Source organism: Bufo gargarizans, chromosome 2 (genome assembly GCF_014858855.1).
Source record: "Bufo gargarizans isolate SCDJY-AF-19 chromosome 2, ASM1485885v1, whole genome shotgun sequence".
Taxonomy (NCBI): Eukaryota; Metazoa; Chordata; class Amphibia; order Anura; family Bufonidae; genus Bufo; species Bufo gargarizans.
In genome coordinates this window covers 242,909,708-242,928,126 of record NC_058081.1, presented here as the reverse complement: position 1 = coordinate 242,928,126, position 18,419 = coordinate 242,909,708, and the positions used below count along the sequence as shown (strand labels likewise).

General features: G+C 38.2%; 1 protein-coding gene across 2 annotated transcripts in view; it reads left to right on the top strand.

Annotated features, from left to right (window-relative positions):
* RELN (reelin) overlaps positions 1–18,419 on the top strand; it is a 716,958-nt gene that overhangs the window by 282,867 nt on the left and 415,672 nt on the right. For both annotated transcript variants that reach the window (XM_044280166.1, XM_044280165.1), the window contains exons 8-10: positions 199–250; positions 9,051–9,147; positions 11,457–11,697. In XM_044280166.1, the coding sequence (XP_044136101.1) occupies positions 199–250; positions 9,051–9,147; positions 11,457–11,697 (390 nt within the window). The remainder of the gene's footprint in view (positions 1–198; positions 251–9,050; positions 9,148–11,456; positions 11,698–18,419) is intronic.

The following is an 18,419-nucleotide window of genomic DNA, read 5'->3' as shown; positions in this document are numbered from 1 at the left end:
ATTCAGCAAATGAAGATTATTGTTTGTGTATTCGAAAGTAATGCCTTTTTTTTTTTTAAGTACTTGCAATTCTTCATGGTTTTCAAGATAACTGTTTACTTCCAGTGAATAAAAATGTATCCCAGTCATAGCCAAGTGATGGATTTTAGATATGATGATAAAAGAAAACCATTACATTTAAATGTCTTTTTGTTTTAGATAACAACTAGCCTTAATACGACTACAGCATCCGTGTTGCAGTTTTCTATTGGTAAGTCTATTTTTCCATATGATCTGTCAGCTAAATTACATAGTGAGAGTCCCATATAACACTGATTGGTTGCCTGACATGTAACATGTATTTGCATCCTAAGGCCTCGTTCACATTTCAGTTTTTCACTGACGTGTGCTGTCTGCATTTTCTGCGGACAGCACATGCATCTATTGATTTAAGGCTGGGTTCAGACCTGAGCGTTCGGAAACGAGCGCTCTGTATGAGCGATTGTACGGGCGTTTACAATCGCGCATACAGAGATTGCCGTTCACACATTGTCGCGCGTTCCCGAATTTCTATGTGCGGGAACGCGCGACAAACGCTCAAAAAAAAGCTCAAGCACTTGTTTGAGCGTCGGGCGTTTTACAGCGCGATCGTACGCGCTGTAAAACGCCCAGGTGAGAACCATTCCCATAGGGAATCATTGGTTCTTGCCTGTTGTGCGTTTTACAGCGCGTAGGAACGCGCTGTAAAACGCTCAGGTGTGAACCCAGGGTAAATGTGTCTGTTCACATTTCAGTCATTTTTTACTGACCAAATGACCAAAAAAAATCACAGGGACATGCACTACTTTGATCTGTTATGCGGACCAAGCACGCCCATTGAAGTCTATGGGTCCGTGAAAATCACTGACACATATCCATGTTGTGTCCGTGTTGTGTCCGTTTTTCACTGATGACTAGGAGATTCTTTGGAAATTAATTTTCAGTTGAGCAACGTCAGTGAATTATGGATGACACACGGATGGTAAAAAATGGACACACAGACCAATCACTGATCCTTCAGGGACATTTTCATGGATGAAACATGTACACTTTTTTTCACGGATGTTACACTGACACGGAACTGTGAACGAGGCCTAAAGGTTTATGTATCACATGTTATCTTCAGGGCAGCCTTATGCCAGTTATCTGTAATTGATGTCTTGTACGGCACCATTTGAATTATAATTGTATGCGAAGAGATACATTTATTATTACTTACACCATTTTTCTAGTGCAAGTGCACTAGCTGGTGTAGATTTCAGATTCTGCTGCAGAGGGCTGCCATGATGCACCAAAATGCTTAAGAGGTGTGTACCTCAATTTTATTTTGCCACATCTCACACAACCACACACTAAGGCCTCATGCACACGACAGTATTGCTTTTTCAGTGTTTTGCGGTCCGTTTTTTACGGATCCGTTGTTCCGTTTTTTGTTTCCGTTGTGTTTCCGTTTCCTTTCCGTTTTTCCGTTCCGTTTTTCCGTATGCCATATACAGTATACAGTAATTACATAGAAAAAATTGGGCTGAGCATAACATTTTCAATAGATGGTTCAGCAAAAACGGAACGGATACGGAGGACATACGGGTGCATTTCCGTATGTGTTCCGTTTTTTTTGCGGACCCATTGACTTGAATGGAGCCAAGCACCGTGATTTGCGGACAAGAATAGGACATGTTCTATCTTTTCACGGCACGGAAATACTGAAATACTGAAACGGAATGCACACTGAGACACTTCAGTATTTTTTGCTGAACCATTGAAATGAATGGTTCAGTATATGTTCCGTATACTGAGCTAAAAAAACGTCCAGTATACTGAACGCAAAATACTGTCGTGTGCATGAGCCCTAAATCAAGACTGGAGTTAGAACCTCCAGTCTTGATGTATCTCCCCCAATAGGTTTGCAGTTTTTGTTCTGCAGCTCCCTTGTCAGCTTTGCTGCATAGAATAGAACATATGAGCATAGTCATCTTATTATTAGTAAAATTGGACACAACATATTTTGGCGTTCAGGATGCAGTAATTTTTTTTCATCCCCACCTTCCAAGAAACATAACTTTTTTATTTTTCTATTGGCAAAGTGTTTTTTTTTTTTTTTTTGTGGCTGGGCATACATAAAAAGCAGAAATTCCACAGTTTTTTATTTATTTAGTTTATTGGGTTTTGTTCATAAAGCATTCACAGTGTGGTATAAACATTCTGTGGGTCAGCACTACTACAGTAATACCAAATTCATGTAGTTTTTTAAAGAATATGTTTTATAACAAATAATACATTACAATAAATAAGCACAATAAAAACTCTTTAAAACAATCATTTGTGTTTGTGTCTCCATATTCTGAGAGCAATAACATTTTTATTTTTCATGAAGCTGTGTGAGGCCTTTTTTGTGGTATTAGTTGACATTTTCATTGGTACTATTCTGGGTTTAATTTGAAACTTGAATCACTTTTTATTCAGTTCAGGGAGGTAGGATAAACAAAAAGCAACAACATTCACTGTGCTGGTTAAGCAACAGTTCTGGTAATTGCAGACACAGCAGTACTATTATACTTTTTTTTTTTTTTTTACATAACAAAGCAATTTGTGGACCATGTTGATGATTTCTATAATATACTGCAATACCTTTCTATTGCAATGTACTATGCCTGTCAGCATAACGGTGACAGGCATCCTATTAGACCCTGCAGGGCCTAATAGTTGTACTAAGATAGAAGACATGGGGCTTTTTTAAGACCTCCTGGCTGCCATAGAAACCTATTGGCAGCCTGTCACCATGTCTTGTTGAGACAAAAGGTAAGAGGGGGAGCCCCCTCCATCTTGCTATCCACTTACTTACTCTCAGTAAACTTCCAATAATTTTAGCTGCCATAAAGTGCACACATTCTGCTGCATAGTTTATATAGACCAGTGGTGCCCAACCATTTTTCGTCTTAGGGCCGCACTAGACATGGTATAAATTTTGCAGGCCAGAACCAGGTAGCTTTGCCAGAAAGAAATGCAAACACTGTGAGGGGCACGTGTTAGCATTACTAAAATACATAATACGTAGGCCTTCAGATCTGCATTGAAGGCTGCATTTGGAGCCTCTGTTTCAGGTTCTGTCAAAAGACCAGACAAAAAAGCCTTGTATGCAGCACTTTTGTGTCCGGTAAAAACTAAACGGATCCCATCATAGTTGGTGGAGTCTGTTCAGCTTCTTCCATGTGGGGCACAGGAAGAGGAGGGGGGCATGGTCACTAGTGGGGTGACAGGAGGAGGGAGGAGCAGGGTCACTAGTGGGATGACAGGAGGAGGGAGGAGCAGGGTCACTAGTGGGATGACAGGAGGAGGGGGAGCAGGGTCACTAGTGGGGTGACAGGAGGAGAGAGGAGCAGGGTCACTAGTGGGGTGACAGGAGGAGGGAGGAGCAGGGTCACTAGTGGGATGACAGGAGGAAGGGGAGCAGGGTCACTAGTGGGATGACAGGAGGAGGAGGAGCAGGGTCACTAATGGGGTGACAGGAGGAGCAGGGTCACTAGTGGGGTGACAGGAGGAAGGGGGAGCAGGGTCACTAGTGGGGTGACAGGAGGAGGGGGAGCAGGGTCACTAGTGGGGTGACAGGAGGAGGGAGGAGCAGGGTCACTAGTGGGGTGACAGGAGGAGGGGGGAGCAGGGTCACTAGTAGGGTGACAGGAGGAGGAGAAAGCAGGGTAACCGGGGACCAGTCATAGGAGTCCACGGCTCTTTACCTCTCCAGCAGCCCTGTCATGTTTCCCAAGGTCCTTGGGCAGCGTGCCCTGCTCTCCTTACAACAGCCACCCCTGGAGCCGGCCTCTCCTCCTTCCAGCTCCCGCCGGCTTCCCCTGTTTCAGGACCTGTTTCGCTCCAGTGCGCACCTATATAAACCAATAACAAACCTCCTTGCTGTAGGGAGCTTTGCTATCGGTTATTTCAGGCACAGGCAGCAGGAATTGTCTCTCCAAAATGGCCTCCAGCAGCGATGTTTAAAAAATAGCTACAACATTTACAATAAATATATCTCTTCCACAGACTTGCATCTAATAAATTAACACCTTTCCTACATCCTCTGTACATGTACAGCAGAATCTGCGTCTTTAACGACTTCATTACCAGAGCGTTTACCACCTTCCTTACCAGGCAAATTTTTCAGTGTTAGCAATGGGCCTATCTATTTCATTTGGACATTTTACACTGTTGACTTTTTTAGGAAAACTGAATGGAATTAGGTAGAGACCCTAGACATTTAACCCTTCATATGATGTGGCTAATTGTGACTGCGGCATCTGAAGAGTCCTGCATGTACGTCATTTGCATTAAATGAATATATGGAATGGGCTCATTGGCTCAGCTTGCTCCATGTACAGTGTGACGGCTGTATAATACAGCAGACACCTGCCAACAGTGACTGGAATTGGAGATAATTCAGATCTTGGCCATTTAAACTCTCAGATGCCAAAATCTAAAAAATTTAAATAATTCCCTTTTCCATTTTATATATAAAATAAACAATATAAAAAATAAACATAATAGGTATTGCTATGTCTGAAAATGTCGACCCTGTCAAAATATAAAAATGTTTTTCCTGCATGGTGTATGCTCTAACAGAAAAAAAAATCTACAATTTGCTATATTTTGTTCACCTACTCCCCGCAAAAAATAAAAATAAAATATTATGTAAAAAGTGATTAAAAAGTGTAATGTATCCTGAAGTGGTGCATATAAACACAGCAGCTTGTTCTAAAAAAAAAAAAACTGCCCTCATACAGCCCCTTAGACAGAAATATAAAAAAAAAGTTGAGTGTCAGAATATGGTGATGCAAAGAAAATTTTGACTTTTTTCTTTAAAGGATTTTTAAGTAGTAAAACATAAAAAAACTATACAAATTTGGTATAGTTGTAATCATACTCACTATGCACTAAAAAGATCATCACTGCACTAACAAAACCAAAACATTCTTGGCAGACTTTTTTTCAATTTTGCCCAACAAATATTTTTTTCCATTTTCCAATACACGATATGGAAAATTAAATTGAGCCTTTAAAATGCAACTTTTCCCTCAAAAAGTAAGCCCTCATATGGCTATGTGAACAGAGAATTAAAAACAGTTGTGGCTTTTGAAGGGCAGGGAGGAAAAAACATAAATACAAAAACAAAAATTAGCCTGGTCCTTAAAGGGCATCTGTCAGCAAATTTGTACTTATGAAACTGGCTGACCTATTGCATGTGCTCTTAGCAGCTGAAGGCATCTGTGTTGGATCCATGTTCATATATGCCTCATTTGCATATTTTAAAACATAATTTTTCTCAGCAATGCGGGCACATATGAACATGGGACCAACACAGATGCCTTCAGCAGCCAAGCGCACATGCAACAGGTCTGCCACATTCATAGGTACAAATCTGCTAACAGATGCCCTTTAAGGGTTTGAAGAGAATGGCTGATGAGATCGCAAGAACAAGGGAGCAGTTGTGAGGACAGGGCTCAGTACTAACACAGCAATTTAACATAGACTGCAGTGGTAATAAAATATATTTAAAAAAAACATAGAATTACAATTTCAAGTCACTACCCTTTTCATTTTACATATAAAAATACATAAATAAGAAAAAATACATAACTGGCATCACCGTGTCTGAAAATACCTACTTAAAATATAAAAATAGATATTTTTTTAAGATTAAAAGGAGATTTGTAACCTGGAATTGGAAGGAAATGCTCAAGATTTGTCACAGCCAGGTTAAATACTGGGAGAAATTTCTCACATGGTGGAGCACATATATTTTATATTGTACATTTTATAGTCTTTTAATACAATCTAAATGCTTTATACATGTGTTCCACAATGGGCTGTTGTGATGTGCAATGTGCTGTTTTATTTTTATTTTAGGGGATGGGTTAAATTATATAAAAATGATAAAATGTGGCACAATGTTACACTTATGTGTTTTAGTTGCCGAATGCGTTGCTTGAAATAACTAATAGTTAACTAAAGGTGGTTTAGCAGTAATGCAGAATTTTGCTAATTAAAATAGCAGGAGATGTCTTAATCTTCCTCATTATGTGACTATTCATTCTGCTGTATAGAATCATGTACAGTTTCTTCATTCATGCTGCATGAATGTATTTGATGAACTAAAGATGAGGTTGATTGGTTCTGAACATGACTCTTCTAAGTAATATAAATGAATATGATTAGAATTTGGAGCCCTGGTGTGGAGAATGGTACAAATATGGACGGCAGATGTTCATTTACTGGAACACAAACAGTGGAAGCAGATGGGCTCAAAATAATAATAAATTGATATATCAACACAAACCTTAATTTATTAATTGTGTTCAATATAAATAAATATATATAATATTTCAGAACACTATTTCCTGTCTGTGATGTGGTCTAATGGCTGTATATCTGTGACAGAAATGGGGCCTTTGTTAATGCCATGACTGAAATGACAACCCATTGGCACCCTCTAATTGCATTGTGGGGGGTACCGACTTTAACTCTTTGGATACCGGAGGTTTTTTCCTTTTTGCATTTTCATTTTTCTTCCATATCTTCCTTGAGACATAACTTTCCCACTCACATATCCATATGAGGGCTTATTTTTTGCCGGACAAGTTGTACTTTCTAATGCCATCATTTAATATGGCATACAATGTAGTGCGAAAAAAACCTCCACCGGTTTACGGGTTTGTCCCTACGGCATTCCCTTTGCGCAAAACTGACCTGTGCTCTTCATTCTCTGGGTCAGTCTGATTAGAAAGATACCACATATACATGGAGTTTTATGTATAAATAGTGTAAAAATAAATTAAAACTTCGAAAAAAATTTTTTTTTTTTACATCACCTTAACTTTTTCTATAGTTATATCTACTGAGCTGTGTGGGGGCTCATTTTTTGCCGGACAATCTGTCGTTTTTATTGATACCATTTTGGAGTGTATGTGACTTTTTGATCTCATTTTATTCAATTTTATGGGGTAAGAGAAGCAATGAAAAAGGCCATTCGCCCAAAAATATTTTATATTTTAATAGTACAAGCGTTTTCAGACATGGTGATGCCCATGATGTTTAAATTTTTGGGTTATTTATGTATTTATTTTCTATTCTACAGAAAGGGGGTGATTATTTTTTTTTATATATTTTGAATTTTTTACACATTTTTTAAGATTCATTTTTATTTAAACTTTTTTATGTTTTTTTCAAAACGTGTTTGAGGCTACAAGACTCTGTATTTTTTATTCTGTACCATCATGTTTCTTATAGAGCCATGATGATACTAGAATTGCTCATTTCTTCTGTTGACCGAGTTCAGTTCCAATTGGTACCTTGGAACCGAACCCGAGTTCGGGAAATGTTTTTTTTTTTACAGTAAAAATTAATCTATGAATTTATTATGCAAAGTCACGTGAGACTTCACGAAGTAATAACTTTGACTCGTCTGAGCCAAATACTGCATTCTAATACTGCATTCTAATACTGCATGGAGCTCGCTCCATACAGTATTGGACCAAAGTTAATGCAAATCGACTTCGGATGTTTCATCTAAAGTCGATTCGCTCATTCCTGTCAGCAACAGAAAATGAGTAATGAGAATCTTGCTATAATAGGTAATGCTTTAAAGGGGTTATCCCATGAAATGTTTTACTATGCAATGACAAGATTCTATCAAATATTATTAAATTAAATATTCATGAAATTAATATTTTTTTCTTTTTTTATGTCATTATATTTCTCACACTAGTACTGCCCACTTTTCGCAATCCTTCTAGTCCACCTTCTCCTGCATTCAGAGGAGGACTAATGTGCTCAGTAGCTTTCCTGCCCCCCCCCCCCTCAAATAAGTGAGGGCTAGCGTAATGATCGTGTAGTGAAGCAGGTGAAGTGACCCAGACACCTTTCATTCATTAATCTCTACTTCAGTATATAACTATGTCTGTCCCCAAGACAGGGGAGAAGTACATTGAGGGGACATTGCATGCCATATGGGTCTCTAGGCTTATATGTGAGGGACTATTTTCTATGCAGGGGAGGAAGAGGTTAAAAATTGCAATGCATTTTGGGAGATGCACATGCACCCACCCACAGAAAGGGAAGAAAGTCCTCATGAGATTTAAAAAATAAATAAATAAATTGAGGTATAATACATTTAAGCAAAATGGATCAGTAACAACTGAACTCAAAGCCCAGGTTTGAATGAAATTAAAGTTTTGCTTCAACCATAGATCACAATGCAGCACATCTCTAAAACTGAACAAAAGTACGGTACATTTGAAAAGCATTGTCATTAACATCTAGTACTAGTAAAGCAGTTCATTACGAACTGTTGCTTGTTTATAATAGTGCCTTTCTGACCTTGAAAACATAATTATGCAAGCATCTGCCCTGTACCAATGCGTTCCAGGATAAATGTTTATTATATTTTAACAAGGCGCCATCCAGTGAATAAAATGTGACTCGTTCGTAATAAATTACATCATATTTAAATGATAATATGATCAGTTTATGCAAATTTGTTTTTTATTAGACCACTGCGTAATGTAATCTGTCTATACTGTTATTATCACATTGTTTCTCTGCTTTTAACCTTTTAATGCATTTACATGTTCAATATCTAGTTACTCTGTTTAAATGATGCCACATGCATTCTGTATATTTAAGGGTAGTATGAAGAAGTATATTGTATTGATTTTGCAGTAAGTAATATTTAGGTCATATGTTAGTAACATACACATCATTACAGAGTGCATATCATTCATACTGCTCCCCAGGGAAATCTAAAATATGTTACAGAGCTGAGCTGTGATTTATCACATTTGTATCAATCTTGGCATTTTAGGCATGGATAAATCTGTTGGTTATGTTCAGCAACAGCTCTTACGCCATTTCATTATTGATTTAGTAATTTAACGTATAAAAAATGGCATTGTGTGTAGGGGTTACTTCCCATTTGCGGTTATTAATAAAGTAGTAAATTGCTTTGTCACAGTGTAACCTTTTTTTAATGTGGTTTCATCTTACAGGGTCAGGTTTATGCCGATTCAGCTACTCTGATCCTGGTATTGTTGTTTCCTATGCCAAGAACAATGCTACCAACTGGATGCCACTAGAGAGAATGAGGTCTGTTGCTATATATAACTGCATACTTTTATAATACTATTTTGAATACTTATATTTTGTTTACCTGATATGCATTTATACCTAAAATTCCATTATTTTTTTGCTGCCTTACACTTTAAGTATGCAAGTACTTCAAATACTAAACCATACCACAATTATGGTGGTTTGACGGCCCAAATTTATTAATGTATCAGTGCCGAAAAGCTGAAATAAAGTGGCATAAAATGGCTCAACTTGGCACATTTACGGTTTATAATTTCTTTCCAACATGCTCAAAAAGGGGTGGTGAAAGGTAGGTGGGGCTTTGCATGAAAGAGGTGTGGCCTAAATGCACAAGTCTGTCTATGCCAACAAATATTTGGTGTAGAGTCAGGAAAAATTGGCTATTCCTGCACCAGATTTATCTACCAATCTGAGCCACTGTGATAAATCTGTTGAGATTACGCCATTCATAGAATTATTAAATCTGGGCCATTGTGGGGTTTTTTTGCAGCGGTTTATTTGTGTTTTTTCTCCCATTCTCCACTTTTTTTTAAATCACAGCATACTCTGGGTGTGGCATTTTCAGGCAAGATGTAAGAAAAAAAACTTAAAAAAGACTGCAGTGTGTTTTCTTTTTATAGAGGCAGAAATTCATGCCATTGGTCTCATCTTTTTCATTTGTGGGAACTTGTTATTTAAAAAGTTGCACAGTGGTGTTAGCTTTACAGTTTCCAACATTTACAATTACTAAGCATCACTTAGCCATTTGTCTACTGGTGATTTGTGTGCTGCATTTGCTCAGGTGACCAAACAATATTTAGCTACATATAAGAGTACAATTCACATTAATGTGGTGGCCTTGTGGAAAAGCTAATACTCAACTTTTATTTTAACCGTAGTAAAATACAGCACAATATTTTCAACAATATATCAATGCGTACAATAGTGCAGTTGGTTCCAGTGCCTGATAAAGAAAGTAACGATCTTACTATCTCAGTTGTGCACAGTATTAGGGGGTCCCAAGTGACAGAGCCGGGTATCTTACCCTATTCACCCCTACTTGAATAGGGGTGAATAGGGTACCCCTAGGTATACAGGTATGCTCTCTGATTAATGGAGGGTGATGTTTGCTAACATGTACAGAAGTCCATGTTACCCGCTCCCCTGGGGTTATGTACAGGGAGAGGAAGATCTAAGTCTTCTCTCTCTGCAGCATTTCACCTCCATGCTGGCTGACTTAAAAGAAAAATGACGCTATATCTCAAACTATGTAGCAACTAGAGATATAAACCTTTGTGGCAAATTTTTAGCAAGATCTTTTTTAGTAAAACTTGTGTCCTATAGTCTGAAACATGTGGTAATTATGTAGGAAACACATATATACTCCACACATTTAGGTTTGCTTGACCTGTTCTTTAGGCTATAGTAAAATGGTATCATATCTAAATTTAACCAGTTACCACCACATGACTACATACATCGTGGCGGTAAGCTCTTATCTGTAAGCATTGGGTTATATTACGATTTGCTGGCACCCCGTGGTGCTGCAGATCTCTGGGACTGCGCTTTATTTCATAAAAATGTATAACTATATTTATTAGTTTTAGCACTTGCGTGTTTAAAATATACAAACGTACACACTTTTTTTTCATAAAAAAGTCACTTTGACAGAATTTTTAATGTTTTAGAATTGTACAACATCTGTACTGGTAGTACTGGCCAGACAGTAGATAAATTGCACATATACTATCTATTTTCACAGTACAAACATACGGTAATGGTTTTAGAAAAGTTTTGTCTTGAAATCTTTTCTAACAGAAAAAAGAATTGATAGAAAAGGAAAAATATACTTTTTTGTCATCTAATAGCAGAAAAGAAATGTCTAAGGTGTCCTGTGAAAAATAATATCAAATACATGTAGTTTGGCTCAGAAATTAATTAGTTTTTTCTAGGTAGATAGGCCCATTACTAAAACTCAACAAATTTGTTTGGTAAGGAAGGTGGTGGTGGTGGGGTAAACACTCAAGTAATGAAGTGGTTAAAGGAGTTTACAAAGATCACTTCAAAGAGGACTCGTCTATATCTAAAAAAATAAATAAAAATGTTTTGCAGCACGCTAGTAAATATTCTAATTCTTAAGGTATTATCTTTAATCTATGTAGACTTAGATCTTTCAAAGCATGCACGTTGTGGTTTTTAATTTTTTAAGTGTATGTTAAAATATCAGGTGTGAATCGTGTTGAAAATGTAATTTAATAGCATAGGGGTTTGCAATATGTACTGTTTAATATAAAACATGTATTTACTTATTGTCTTCCTTCCTTCAGGGCTCCTTCAAATGTCAGTACAATCATCCACATTATCTACCTGCCTCACGAAGCCAAAGGGGACAATGTGTGGTTCCGGTGGGCACAAGAGCCCACACAGGCAGGAGATGTGTATGAGGCATGCTGGGCACTGGATAACATACTTATAATCAATGCTGCACATAAACAGGTTATATTAGAAGATAATCTTGATCCAATGGACACTGGAAATTGGCTTTTCTTTCCAGGAGCTACTGTTAAGGTATGTTGCATAAAATATTTTCTGAACAATTTTAGCAAGAGTAAATATTTAATTACTAGAACACAACCCTTAAAATGTGAACCATATATTAGGAAATACTTTGTTCAGTTGGAACATTGAAAACAAGCATAAAAAATACAGCATGGTTTAATTTAATTATAAATACATTCACACCTTATTATAAAATGTCCTGGTTCAGACTGGTCTTAGAATTTAAAACTTTAGTTTTATTAGAAAGTATAAATTTATTTATTATTTTATAATATTCTAATCACTGGGTGTTCTGCTGCTCAGACCCCCAGCAGTTAGCTGTAATATGTGAAGAAACCCAACAGAAAGTGTTCAGTTTGCCTACATTGTCACCGCTGAGAAATGCACAGGTCTTGTTGAAATCCCTAAGACATATTTATAGTGTACAAACAGGCAAGGTCTTCCAGAGTCACACTCTTTGTAGATATTCTCTGGCCCAGGTAATGAGGGTCCTGAATGAGGGACGTCTTTGTACTTTTCAGTGATACGATTTTGAGGTGTGTATGACTTTTTGATCACTTTTTAGTATATTTTTGTAAGAGGCGAAGCAACCAAAAAACAGCAAATCATCCATTTTGACTATTTTGTTCTGTTTCACCGCACACACACTCTGGTTCCCCTGGTGGAGATCTGGCAGAAGCACGACAGGGAGCGCGCACTCCCGGTTTTTATCTTCCCAGAGGCTGTGGTCACATTTGACCATGGCATCTGAAGGTTTAAAAGTCTGAAATCAGTGGTACCGCCGGTGGCAGACATTAGCCCCAGATGCATGCTGTTTAAAACAACAACCATCCGGCAGCAATGGCGCTCATTGTATGGGCACGAGCAGGCGCTATATTTAAAGTCCCAACAGCCAATGTATATATACGTAAGACGGTCAGAAACGGGTTAATGAACTGAACAGTGGTTAATCATGTAAATTTAGTGTATATTTACACTACAACTATTTACACAATCAACTATTAATTGGTGACTTGCAGTGCTGTGGGGGTAAGAGGATGACATCCAGTGAATAGACAAGAGGCTGCAGAGGGTAGAAGAGATGCTATATGTTACAATAAATAAAGCACAACATAGTGTAATGCTGTATTTTATAAGAGCAGACAACCATTTAAAGTTATAAATTAAAGGAGTTGCCCAGCCAAAAAGAAAAATTATGTAGAGGAAGACGGGTGGGTAAAAAAAAGGCATCCCTCACCTTTAAAAAGTACCATTGTGCCATAATTGCCATTCCATCCAGTTCCAGTTCTCCTTACATTTATGCGACTGCTGCAGTCAATCAAATGCCTCAGTGGTCACAGTCTACTTTATGTTTGCATCATTTGGTAAATTGTAAATGTAATTTTATTTTTTTTAGAATATTAGAAGGCTCAGAATTTTAGAAGCAATTTTAAAAAAATTTAAGAAAATTTCCAACACCAACTTTTTTTAAGGACCAATTCAGTTATGAAGTCACTTTGTGGGGCTTAATAATAGAAACCACCCATAAATTACCCCATTTTAGAAACTACACCCCTCAAATTATTCAAAACAGATTTTAGAAACAGTTTTAACCTTTAGGTATTCCACAGAAATTTAAGCAAAATTGGTCTCCTTAACCACTTCCCGACCGCCCATTGACTATAAGCGTCCTGGGCAGTCGGGTTTATCTCTGAATGGATGTTCTGGAATGTCCTTTCAGAGATGGCAGCTGCATGCTAATCGTGCAGCTTCCAAGCGGGAGGCCCACTGTGAATGACAGCAGGGCACTCCAGGGAGAAGTCAGGGACCATTCATGCATGTCCCTGCCTTCTAGATCGCTGTATACACAACGTTCAATGAGCACTGCCGCTTCCTGTCCCAGCCCGGTGATCATGTGACTGCCGAGGCAGGGGGAGTACAGGAGCTGTGGTGTCTTTCATAGACCATGATCAGCCATGCACTAAGGCTGTACAGCTCTGTATTTTGCTTACAGCCTCTCTGGGGGTGTATTTACCCAGTAACTGGGGTAAAATAATAAAATCTAATAAAATAAAAAGTGTTTAAAATAAAAATAAGAAAAGCTTCACATAAAAATAAAAATACCCCCCCAAATCTGGTATTTAAAAAATATTAAAAATAGAAGAAAAAAAATGAAAGATGCGGTGATATTTGGTATCACCGCATCTCCAACGACTGGCTCTAAAATAATATCATATGATCTACCCCATCAGGTGAACGCCGTAAAAAAATAAATAAATAAACTTTGAGCCAAAGCTGATTTTTTTTTGTGAGCTCACCTCCTAAAAAACATAATGTTAATCAATCAAAAAGTCGTATGTGCCCCAAAATGGTAGCAATAAAACGTCACCTCATCCGCAAAAAATGAGCCCCCACACAAGACCATAGCAAGAAAAATAACAAAAAATATGGCTCTATGATTTTTTTCTAAAAATGCTCTTATTGTGTAGAATGTAAAAAATAAAAAAATAGACATATTTTGTATTGCTGCGTTAGTAGCAATTGGCTCTACAAAAATGTCACATGATCTACCCCATCGAGTGAACAGTGTTAAAAAATAAATAAATTAGACAGCCTTTTAGACACCTCACAAAAACATAATATCAATTAATCAAAAAGTTGTATGTACCCCAAAATAGCAGCAATAAAAACGTCACCTCGTCCCGCAAAAAACAAGCCCTCACACAAGACTATAGCCAGAAAAATTTAAAAAAATGTGGCTCTAAGAAAATGGCAACAAAAAAGCATGATTTTTTTCTAAGAATGTTTTTATTCTGTAAAACGTAAAAATAAAATTAAAATTTGACATATTTGGTATTGGTGCATCTGTAATGACCGGATCTATAGAAATATCATACGATCTACCCCATCAAGTGAATGGTGTAAAAAAAAATTAGAAAAATTACACCAAACTGCTTTTTTTGGTGAATTCACCTCCCAAAAAATTTGATAAAAAGCAACCAGAAAGCCAAATGTACCCCAAAATGATGCCAATCAAAACTACAGCTTGTCCTGCACAAAATAAGCCCTCACACAGCTCATTCAACAAAAATAAAAAAAAGTTATCGCTCTTAAAAACCATGACTGCAAATTCCATGTTAGAAAATCAAGATGCCTTTCCTTCCCTTCTGAGCCCTGGCGTATACCCAAATAACAGTTTACAACCACAATTGGAGTCTTACTGTATTCAGGATAAAATGGGTAGCAAATTGTGGGTGGATACTCTCCTGTTATCTTTTGTGAAAAAGAAAGTTTGGGCCTAAAGCACCATTTTCTAAAAAAAAAAAAAAAAAAATCTCACCTCTATTTTGCTTAAATTGCTATGGAATACCAGTTTTGAATAGTTTGAGTGGTGTTGTTTCAAAAATGGGGTCATTTATGGGTTGGTTCTATTATGTAAGCCCCACAAGGTGATTTTAGATCTGAACTGGTCCTTAAAAAAGCTGACTTTGGAAATTTTCTTCAAAATTATAAAAATTGCTTCTAAAATTCTAAACCTTCTAGCGTCCTAAAAAATAAAATTACATTACCAAAATTATGCCAACATAAAGTAGACATATGGGTTAATGTTAATAAATGAATATTTCACTATCTGTCTTAAAAGCAGAGATATAAAAATTTAGAAAACGATAACTTTAGAATTGTTTATAAATAAAGGTAAAACATATTGACTCAAATTTAGTACAATGTGTCACGAGAAAACAGTCTCTGAATGGCTTGGATAACTAAAAGCATTCCAAAATTATTACCACATAAAGTGACACATGTCAGATTTGCAAAATTAGGCCTGGTCAGGAAGGGGGTAAATGGCCTGATCTGGAAGTGGTTAAAGAGACCAGCTATGTATGCAGACTTACTGGAATGATCCATGGTATGGAGACTTTTTGGCAGTACTCCATAGGAAAAGAATATGCAAAGGTATCTTCCAAGAAAAGAGAACCATCTCACTATCACCACCCACTGGATACAACTTAGGCAGGGTACAAGGTCTCCTTAAAGAGACCAACCATGTATGGAGACTTACTTGAAGTGCTCCATGGAGACTCAATACCTAAGCTGCATCCAAGACATCACACCCAGCTAGCCAGAATCCTACTCCATAATGAGGGGCAAGCACCACAAAACAGCCGTCTATGGATAGATATTTGGCTTGGCAATATTCCCTTGTTATAGCCCAAGGCTTAGTTAAAAAGTCAGATTTTGACTAATAACAAGCCACTTCCACAAGCTGGCTCTAGCAAGATGGTGCTCTTTTCTTGAGACATACCTGCAGTATCCTTTTCTCATGGAGCATTGCCAATAAGTCTCTACAACGTGAAGCTCCTCCAGTTTCCATATATAGCTGCTATGTTTAAGGAGACTCAACACCCCACCTAAGCTGCATCCAAGGCATTGCACCCAGCGAACCAGAATCCTACTCCATACTAACGAGGAGGAAGCCCCCCGAAACAGCTGTCTGTAGATGGATATTTGGCTTGGGATTATTCCCTTGTCATATCCCAAGACAGTTAAAAAGTCGGATTTTGATTCACAAGTGGCTTTAATGAGATGGTTCTCTTTCCTCAGTATTTAATTTTTTCCAATAAAATATTATTTTAGCCCCATTTTATAAATTTTCACAAGGGGTAACAGGAGAAAAAAAATAACCCACAATTTATTATCCATGAATATAGCAATGTCACATACAGTATGTGGTTAAAAACTGATGTATGGGACAACTAAATGGAAGGAGGACACATCTGGCTTTTTGAGGGCAGTTTTGCTGGAATGTTTTTTGGGTGTGATGTCGCATATAAAGTGTCACGGCTGTGTCACTGTCTGGTGGTAGTGGACTATAACAATTTTGCCGCGCATGCTTGTTGCCAGTGGCAACATGTAGTTTTTATCATGTTTACACACTTCCCCTTTAAGGTTGTTGTCCCTTCCCATTCTGGTGGGTATGGGGTTAAAGTGTGGGCAAGGAGGAGCTGGGTGTGGGCTCTTATAGTACTTGGGCTTGGAGCCTGAGTTGAGTGGGACATCAGCTTCTTGTGGAGCTGGAGTTATGCTGTCATCCTGGACCTTACCATCTGTCCAGTTTAAGGGGCCTCCTTGGACATAGATTGTCATCCCTTATGTATCCTCCATGTTCCCTACATTACCTGTGTTGATGTTCGGTGTGGGCTTTTGTTCAGGGTGTGGTGTACGTCTTGTTGTAGTTTCATGTCTGGTCTTTTGGTGTTGTTTGTCCAGCATGTTTGCAAGGCATTTCCCTGTATGTTGTGCCTCCTGTGAGGGGTCTCCTGGGTTCCTCGGAGGGGGAACCGCATTTACCACCTGCCTGCGGAAGTGGGCTCCAAGGTTTCCCAGAGGGGGAACCACTAGTCAGAAGCAGTTGTTTATTCCAGTTGTTGTGGCAGGTAAGTGCTGTTGTTCCAGTGTGTGTTGTTTGCGCTCAGTGCTTACCTGCCAATCTGGTTTATGCTACTGTCTGCACCTTTCTTGTTGCTAGGCCTGCTGGAGACTCCGGTTCATCCGTGTCGTGGATGAACAGGTCATCCCCTAGCCCTGACATTATTACCAGGGTTAGTAGGGCCCGAGGTTCCGGGTATGATCCCTCCCAGCATTAGGGTTCGCTCATACAGTTAGGAGGTCAGGGCTAGGATTTAGGGATGTGTTGGAAGGTGACCTGCTTGTTTTATTCCTGTTTCCAAGCCCAGTGACATATCCCGCCAATCTACACTGTACGGTGTGGAGTTTCCCCCACTCTTCACCGTGACATAAAGAGACCCTAAGGTACCCCTACGGTGAAAAAAAAAACTAAAATGTACCCCATTTTGGAAACTAGACCCCTCAAGGTATTAATTTATGGGGGTAGTGAGCATTTTGACACCACAGGTGTTTTGCTAAAATTTACATACAGCAGATGATACAGAGAAGTTTACCCAGAGAAGTTAACCCATTTTGGTATTTATTAAGGGGTGCAGTGAGTATTTTGACCCCACAGGTGTTTTGCAAAAAATGAATGCACAACAGATGGTGCACAGTGAAAATTGCAATTTCTCCACAGATATGCAATTTTAGTGCACAATATGTTGTGCCCAGCTGGTGCCATCTGAGAAGCACCACGCCTTTTAAATTGCTAGGTGGGTTATATAGTGCTTATTTTTATGAGGGATGAGTTGCCATTATCATTGGTTCCTTATTTGGGGTACATATGACTTTTTATTTAGCTTTTTGGGAAGCAGGATAAAGAAAAGTCAGCAATTCTGCAATTGCTTTTTGGGTTTTGTTATTGCAATGTTTTTATTTTTCTGGTTATGGTCTTTTGTGAGGGCTCTTTTTTGCAGGATGAATTGACGTTTCCTTGGTACTATACTACAGTTGACCTGGGTTAGTCAATGGATGTCATATATCTTGACTTCTCCAAAGCATTTGATACTGTGCCACAAAAAAAGGTCAATATATAAAATGCTTGGACTGGGAGAAAATGTCTGTATGTGGGTGAGTAACTGGCTCAGTGATAGAAAACAAAGGGTAGTTATTAATGGTATACACTCAGATCTGGTCACTGTCACTAGTGGGGTACCACAGGGGTCAGTATTGGGTCCTATTCTCTTCAATATATTTATTAATGATTTTGTGGAAGGCTTGCACAGTAAAATATACATTTTTGCAGATGACACTAAACTGTGTAAGGTAATTAACACAAGAGAGGATAGTATACTGCTACA